At 56.3% G+C, this 8312-nt stretch overlaps 1 protein-coding gene across 1 annotated transcript; it reads left to right on the top strand.

The window, feature by feature from the left end:
* The first annotated feature begins 3378 nt into the window (after window positions 1-3378).
* PEX11G (peroxisomal biogenesis factor 11 gamma) lies at window positions 3379-6934 on the top strand. Its single transcript, XM_030256675.4, has 5 exons — window positions 3379-3528; window positions 4137-4313; window positions 4687-4865; window positions 5024-5074; window positions 5890-6934. Exons 1-5 carry the CDS (start codon window positions 3463-3465, stop codon window positions 6113-6115), a joined length of 699 nt encoding a protein of 232 aa, XP_030112535.3. The 5' UTR covers window positions 3379-3462; the 3' UTR covers window positions 6116-6934.
* The last annotated feature ends 1378 nt before the right edge of the window (window positions 6935-8312 follow it).

The following is an 8312-nucleotide window of genomic DNA, read 5'->3' as shown; positions in this document are numbered from 1 at the left end:
CACGTGAAAAAGAATGTGAACAGTCACAGGGACGCCCAGCAACAGCTCTCCCAGCCAGCTGGTGCCTCCAAGGGTGATTCCAGCACTTATCCCCGTGGCTGTTCCTGCAATGCCACCTCAGGGTCACATCAAAGTTACGGGGCAGACCTAGAGCAGATGCAAGTCTCTGTTACTCCACCAAATGTTGCAACTGAGGTGTTTGACTGGAGATGTTTAACAACGTGCTGGCATGAGGGACTGATAGGAGTGCCTGTGTGCACTTGGAAGATGTGAGTGCACGGCTCCTTTGAGGCACGTGTGGAGCAGAGATTGTCTCATTCCTGAAAAATAAAGAGTCAAATCCATAAAGGAAAGCACGAGGCTCGTGGGCCCAGGCACTGCTCACACACAGACTGAAGCAGTTGTGAAATTTCTCTAGTCCCATGCTCAAAGGGTCCTGAGGAATCAAAGCCGTGTGCATGAAAAGCTCCTGAAGTGGCAGCTGTGCCACCCTGCTCGCTCAACCCCCAAGGGAAGGGGCTGACCAGCCCCCCTGATCCCTCTGGAACACACCTAGATCCCAAACAGAGTTAGTGCAAGCTCAGCAGTCAGGAAGCCCATGTGAGTGACCAACTCTACAAAAACACAGGGCTCACCTCTAGGAAAACAGCCTGCTCATCACAAGCTGGGCAGAGCTGCCTCGCTGTCCTACTGTTCACTGACCTTTGGTTGCTGGCCTTGACACCAGAATCCAAACAGATAATAAGAATATCCCAGATAAACAGAATATCCCATCCTCCAGCCAGCCCTGGTGGTGCCTCTCGCTCTGTTTGATCTCCTGCCCTTCCTCTGTGCCTCCCCCTACCCCACCTGCTTTGTTCCTCCGTGGGTCCTGCCATGCTGAGGGATGTGTCACCCACGCCTTTGGGCTAATCTCCCAGTGTTTATTCTTGCTGCCACAACACCTCCTTGTGTCCTCATTCAATCTGAGAAATAGATGTTCCCCGTGACAACACACAGCCGAGAGCAGAGCACGGGGACGGCTCTGAGATCCCACGCCGTGTAGGCAGCTCAGAGTGCGTCAGCGTCGCTGGAGGAGGGAGGACATCACCTTCCTCTGGGGACAGGGCCCTTCCAGGGTCCCCATGGGGACACAGTTCACTTGGGAGTTTGCCTTTTGGATTTCAGTGGGCTCCTGGACTTGGGTGTGAACTTGCCTCTCTGCTCAGCCCTGCAGAGGTTCTGTGCCCTCCTGGACAGTCCCCGGGATGAGCATTCCATCTGAGGAGACAAAACAGCTTTCAGCTCACTGGGATGGGGCTGAGAAAGGAGCAGGTGGCACCACTGAACCTGCCAGACCCAAGATCTGTATGTTGTTACCTAAAGGGTCACCCCACCCGGGCAGCTGCAGCATCCTCTGTCTCTGGTACCTGGCACATACTCAGCTTTCTCTGCTGGCAGTGCAGAGGTGTTTGCCCTGGCTGGACACCTCTAGCCATGACAATTTTCCTCCTCTGACCCTCTGTGGGGGACTTCAGTCACCTCCTACCTCCCTCCAACACTCCCTGGTTTAGGGATTTGGTTGCCTGTCTTCCCTCTCCCTTCACAACATTTCTCATCTAGGACTCTGCTCCCACCCGAGGCTGGAGCAGACAGGGGTTGGTGCTCACTGCTACATCTCAAGTAGCTCAGGAGCACACTCCAAGAGGAGTGCTGGCTATAAACCCACTTCCCCTGTGGTTAATCCAAGCTTATTAAGGCTGGGCCTGCTGTGACACGTCTTTGGGGAGTCCCTCTGCTGCCTGTGTGGCACCAGCATGACAGAACTTTCATCTGCTGACAGATGGAATCAAAATAAAAATGAAACGCGAGGCAGTAAATGAGGAGGCAGCACCAGGAAAGCTCTGCAGTCACAGATACCTGTGTGCATTTCCCCTGGTGACAGGAAAAGGCCGGCTCTGCCGCCAGCACTTTGCTCAAAACCTTCACCCAAACACAAAACAACTCTCAGGGTGAGGAGGCAAATGAAGAAATCCACATGGCAGTTATGGGAATATCACTCCATATGGTAGTTATGGAGCTGCTCCAGAAGTTTAGGGCCAAGGAAAAGACCAATTCAGCTATGATCTGTTCCACATTTAGCAAATCAAATGGCTTAAACACAGATCCATGGCATGAAGGGACCTCTCTCTGAACTGCTGGAGAAACAGGAGGCAACGTCAGAGGAAGATTTTTTTCATGCCTTCCATGACCAGCTCTAACCACATCCCTTCCTGAGGTTGCTTATGCACAGCTTTTGATCAAAATCCTTTCCTTCCTCCCAAAAATAAATGTAAAACAACTTTTAAAAACAAATGTAGTGATGAAGAAGGATCAAGACATTGCTTCATGTCCCAGAAATCATTAATTTTATTCATTTTACGTAATGAAGTAGCAAAGGGATTGACAGCAGATTGCAGTGAGGTGAGTCATGAGACTGGAACAAGGATGTGGTGCACTAGGTGGGATAACTGCAGCACCTGAGGATACAGCAAGTGTAAACAACCAGAATCACTGAATATCCCACGTGGGAAGGGACCCACAAGGATCTCAACTCCAGCAGCAAAAGCTTGGCTGGCAGTGGCTCTGCTTAGTGCTATGAACCGGTTTCAGGAAATCAGATTGATCCACTCAAAGGAAGATTTACTCAAAAGGTTCTTCCCCCCGAGGGTGCTGGCACTGCCCAGGCTCCCCAGGGAATGGTCCCGGCCCCGAGGCTGCCAGAGCTGCAGGAGCGTTTGGACAGCGCTCTCAGGGCTGCTCAGGGTGGGGCTGTTGGGGGGTCTGGGCAGGGACAGGGGCTGGGATGATGATCCCTGTGGGATCCATCTCAGGATATTCTGGGATTCTGTGATACTGGGCTATAAAAAGAGAAAGCAAACTGTCCAAGTAGTTCTTTGAGCTTTAACCAACAGCAGCATGAGTGTGACTCGGTGTCCAGGCACGGGAGCCGCTGGGGCCCAGAGGAAGCAGGTGGGACCCACGTGCGGAGTATGGAGAGGGTGGGGGGGATGGAGAGAGCCCCATCTCTGCCTTCACACAGAATGTTCCCCTCCCAGAGCTCACCGGGGGTGGGAGGTCTCCTCAGGGGGAACAGGGGAAGATCTCCCTGTCTCCAGGTGAGATCTGTGTGGGCCTCTTAAAGTTGGGTTTCCCACATTTCTTTGACTCAACCCCGGCCTGGTCCAACACCAGCACAGCGGCGGGGCCGGCCTGGAACCCGCAGAACGGGGAAAGCGGGGGTGGGAAAGGAAAGGACTGATGGAGGAGTCGCTGGAGGGGTGCGGGGGTCGTGAGGGACACGGACAGCGGGGCCCAGCCCCGAGCGGGACCAGGGCCCGGCCGGGCCGCGGGACAGCCAGGCCGCGTTGCCATGGCGACGGGTCCGCCTCCTTCCCGGCGTGCCCCGCGCCCGTCCGTGACCACACACCCGGAAGTGTTGCCATGGCGGCGGGCGCGCTCTGGGGGCTCGTGGCCGCGCTGGAGACGCACCGGGGCCGCGACCGGGCGGTGAGTGAGGGGTGTGAGCCTGCCGGTACCGACTGAGGAGAGGGGTCTGAGCCTGTCGGTACCGACTGAGGAGAGGGGTCTGAGCCCGCCGGTACCGGCAGGGAGTGGGGAGTGAGGGGTCTGAGCCCGCCGGTACCGGCAGGGAGTGGGGAGTGAGGGGTCTGAGCCTGCCGGTACCCAGTGAGGAAGGGGATCTGAACTCTCCGGTACCGACTGAGGAGAGGGGTCTGAGCCTGCCGGTACCGAGTGAGGAAGGGGATCTGAACTCTCCGGTACCGGGCGGTGAACGACGGGACCCGACTCTGCGGTAGCGAGCCACCCTTAAGGGGAAGGAAGCCCCCGAGGCATTCCTAAGTGCTCGGTGGTGGGAAGGACGGCGAAAGGCAGAGGGTGCGCAAACAATGCAGGTTTTACCGGTAAATGACGGGATGGAAACGGGAATGGGAGTCCCGGAGCACAGCGCAGTGGGGGTTGGTAACGGGAAGAGAAGCTGCAGACGGAGAGGTGAATTAAAGAGGAGAAGAGACAGAAGGAGGGAGAACACCCGCCCCGGTTCCTCCGGCCGTGCAGCCGGTGGCCCCGGGCGCTGAGCGGGCCGTGCCCCACAGGTCCGGGCGCTGTCCTACGGCTGCCAGCTGGCGGGGGCAGCGCTGCCCGGCCCCGCGGGGCTGCCCGGGGGGCTCCTGGCCGCCTCTGCCCAGCTCAGCTCCTGCCGCACCGCCCTGCGCCTCTTCGACGACCTGGCCATGCTCCGGCACAGCTGCAGCTACGGGCTGGGCCCCGAGGTGAGCGCGGCCCCGGGGGTCCCGGGGGTCCCGGGCATCCCCCGAGGTGAGCGCAGCCCCGGGGGTCCCGGGGATCCCGGGTATCCCCCGAGGCGAGCGCGGCCCCGGGGGTCCCGGGCGGCCCCGGGGGTCCCGGGCATCCCCCGGGGTGAGCGCGGCCCCGGGGGTCCCGGGCATCCCCCGAGGCGAGCGCGGCCCCGGGGGTCCCGGGGGTCCCGGGCATCCCCCGAGGCGAGCGCGGCCCCGGGGGTCCCGGGCATCCCCCGAGGCGAGCGCGGCCCCGGGGGTCCCGGGCATCCCCCGAGGTGAGCGGGGCCCCGGGGGTCCCGGGCGGGGCCGTGCCCCATGTGCCGCTCTGTGCCGCTCCCCGCAGGGCGAGGACGCGCTGGTGCGGGGGCTCTCGGTGCTCTGTAACGTGGCCAACCAGCTCTACTACCCTTGCGAGCACCTGGCGTGGGCGGCGGATGTCGGCATCGTCCGCGCCGGCTCCCGGCAGTGGTGGGCGCGGAGCACGGCGCTGTGGGGCTGTGCCCTGCTCCTGGGCATCCTGCGGTACGGCCGCGATGGGCACGGGGTGCTCCTGCCCTGGCACCGGGCTCCAGCAAAGCGGTGGGAGGTGCTCGTCCTCGCTGAAGCTGGTGGTGCAAAAGGGAAAAAAACCAAACTCCTCCTGTTTGGTGCTGTAGGAGAAATAACTGTGTTCTTTTCAGATCCCTGAGAATCTTGTGCCAGTTAAGAAGGAAGCTGAGCCAGCACAAGTGGTATGCTTTCCCTCCGTGGCTGTAGGGCTGATCAGGCAATCCCAGAGTGGTTTGGGTTGGGAGGGACCTTAAAGCCACCCCTTAAAACAGTGCCACCCCTGCCATGGCAGGGACACCTTCCACTGTCCCAGGCTGCTCCAAGCCCTGTCCAGCCTGGCCTTGGACACTGCCCTGCTCTGGGCACCCTGTGCCAGGGCCTGCCCCCCCTCCCAGGGAACAATTCCTGCCCAATATCCCACAAAAATCTCCCCTTTCCCAGTGGGAGCCATCCCCTGTGTCCTGTCCCTCCATCCCTTGTCCCCAGTTCCTCTCCATCCTTCCTGTAACTCACCCACACCCGTCAGTTCTCATCTGTTGCCATCACAGTTCTGAGGATGTGCTGGACTAATGTGGGAAATTGGATTTGAAAGGGAATTCTCAAAGTCTGACAGAAGGCTCACACAGTGTGCATCTGTATGCAAACCTTGAGAGGAGAAATACTGACTTAGACATGCTATGGAATAAGACAGTGTTGAAAGAGAAATGGAACTAGAAACAAGTTTCAAAGCATGGTTTTGTAAATAAGATTAGATACTTTGGAGAAATAGAACTATAAAAGATGTATTGTAGTAGCTGATAGGCCAAGAAACACTTAAAATGTATTGTAATTAGGAAATAGCTGGCTTTTGATTGTGATGGTGTGAATTATAACATCTGTATTGTCTCACCCTTCACATGAGACTGAAAATGGAATAAAAGTTTTCAAAACACCTCTCAGTTGCCCCATCTGTGGGTGAGAAAAGGACTGTCACTAACATCACCTTTTCTTCCTGCAGCACTTCTTCACCTCAGCAGCAGCAGAAGCTGAGAGCCCAGGTGAAGGCTGAAGTTCTGAGCATCCTCATGGACACAGCAGATCTTTCCAATGCCATCCACTGGCTGCCTCCAGGATTCCTCTGGGCAGGAAAGTTCCCTCCATGGCTGGTAGGACTCCTGGGCACCATCTCCTCCCTGATTGGAATCTACCAAGCATCAAAAGGAGCAAATTCTGAAGCTGCTTAAGTCAGAACTGAGCTTCACAAGCCCAGTTTTCACATGGTAAAAATGCCTTGAGTGAGGCAGGGTGTATTTTAATTTCCGGGGTTGATGATTGTCCTTCCAGATATCCCATAATCAGGACTGGAATCCAGATGCCTGTTGCAGAGGGGATTGTTTGCAGCTGATAATTTTTATCACTCTTCATCAGAGAAATAATTCAGGTGAATCCTCTGAAAATCAAGAATCTCCTACAATGGGTAAAACTGTGGGGGAAAGATTTGCTTCCATCTGTCCCAAAAGATAAATGCAACCTCCCAGTGTTCTTTGGCACTTGAAGGAGCACAGTGGCCAGGTTCTGTCACAGAGGACTGGTAAGGGATGAAGCCTGTGAGCTCACACTCTGGCCTTGGTGCTGCACCTGAGGCAGGATGGGACCCCCATCCTGGGAGTTCTCCAGGTGTTTTGGCCTTTGGGTTCATTCAGGAGCCAGCAGCGGTGTTGTTTGTGACCCTTGTGTTTCCTTAGAGGTGAGAGGGGCAGGAAATTGCTGGAAGCAGCTTGGACCTCCCTAGCCTTGCCTTGCCCGTTTAAGGAGAAATGTTGGAAGTGAAACCTTCCCCCAGAGCTGAGGCTCCAGCTGTGCCTTTGTGAATGCCACCGGGTGGAGCTCTTCCACCAGGCTCCAGCAGCTACCGACGGGCCTTTTTCTATTTAAGGAAAAAAAAAAACAAACAGGAAATTTATTCATCACCTTTCAAAGGAGCAATCAAACCAATGCCGAGGTGGGGTTTTGCAATTACAGCTCTGGGCGTTGCCAATAATAAACGACACAAATGCTTCAAAGGTGGCCTTGAGTGATCGTTGCTCCTGACTGCAGGGAGAAGTTCTTTATCTTTGGTTCTGGAAAGCTCCGAAGCTCAGTGCTGTGTGCTGCAGCTCCAGATGTGTCACCAGCCTTCCTCATGCTGCAATGATTGCCAGCCCCTGCCTGAGTGCCATGGAAATGCATCCTTTGAAAAGAGTTGTGCTTACTCTGCGTGTCCCTGCCCCAGCACGGCTCATGCTGCACTTTCAGGAGCTTTGGCCTGGGTTTGTGGGGTTGTTTCTGGCCTGGACACGGGGAGCTGTGTCCTGCCTGTGCTCAAAGAGCAGACTCAGGCCTGGATACTCCATCCTTTGCCCTGTCCTTGGTGTTTATCTGGACCTGCACCCTGCAGTGTCCCTGAGGATGTGGCTGTGCTGGGGATTTGCTGCCAGACTGACAGGATTTGGTACAACTCAGGGCTTACCTGGAGGAGACTCTTGTTTATTCTCTCCTTTTCTCAGTCCTGTGCCTGAACAGGGGGAAGACTCAAATCCTCTGGCTGTTGCCTGGTCCTGTCACCCACTGTGGTGGCTCCGGGTGCACTTTAGTGATTTTTAATAATAAATCAGGTTTTTTTTGTGTTCTTAACCCCATTGAATCATTCCTCCAGGACTCACTGTACTGCTCAGCATAGGACAATACTATTAGGTATTAATACAGTACAGTATTAATACTAATACTATGCAGGACAATTGTAGCTCAGCCAATTAAAAAAAAAAAAAAAACAAAAAACCTCGCATAACCTCTAATGCCAAATTAATAAGAATTTTAACCGTGCATTCATTTTAATGTAGAGAAAGGATGCTGTAAGCTGCTCTAAGTGCATTTGCTTCAATTCCTCAACAACTGACCTTAATTTGCAGCTTGTAAAGCTGGAGCGTGCAGAGATAAATCAAAATTAGGTAATTCAGAATTTCTGGAATTTGTACTTTTTTCTTGAGGTGTTTTGATCCCTGCCGCCACCTGCCTTTGTCAGCAGGCCGGGATCCAAAGGGCGCGGGCAGGCGCTGCCGATCCCAGCACTGCCCTTGGGGACTCGGTCCGCAAAGCTCCGCCGCGCTCGGGAGCCTCAGATCCGCCGGCCCGGCCCCGCGGCGCGGCTGGGCGCGGGCCGGGGCAGTGCGGGTGACAGCGGGGACACCGAGGGAGCCCCGCACACGCGTGGGGACAGCGGTGACACCGAGGGACTCCCGCACACGCGGGGACACCGGTGACACCGAGGGACCCCCGCACACGCGGGGACAGCGGGGACACCGAGGGACCCCCGCACGCGTGGGGACGGCGGTGACACCGAGGGACTCCCGCACACGCGGGAACGGCGGGGACACCGAGGGACCCCCGCACACGCGGGGACGG

The sequence above is a fragment of the Taeniopygia guttata genome, chromosome 28, assembly GCF_048771995.1.
Source record: "Taeniopygia guttata chromosome 28, bTaeGut7.mat, whole genome shotgun sequence".
Classification (NCBI taxonomy): domain Eukaryota; kingdom Metazoa; phylum Chordata; class Aves; order Passeriformes; family Estrildidae; genus Taeniopygia; species Taeniopygia guttata.
The sequence above is the reverse complement of the archived record's forward strand: the minus strand, read 5'-3'. Positions and strand labels throughout refer to the sequence as shown.

What these genes read in the sequence shown, in the direction of transcription:
- PEX11G (XM_030256675.4), top strand. Translation starts at nt 3,463, where the DNA reads ATGGCGGCGGGCGCGCTCTGGGGGCTCGTGGCCGCGCTGGAGACGCAC. An exon ending in GCTACGGGCTGGGCCCCGAG is followed by an intron (nt 4,314 to 4,686) that starts GTGAGCGCGGCC and finishes CGCTCCCCGCAG; the next exon opens with GGCGAGGACGCGCTGGTGCG. An exon ending in AAGCTGAGCCAGCACAAGTG is followed by an intron (nt 5,075 to 5,889) that starts GTATGCTTTCCC and finishes TTCTTCCTGCAG; the next exon opens with CACTTCTTCACCTCAGCAGC.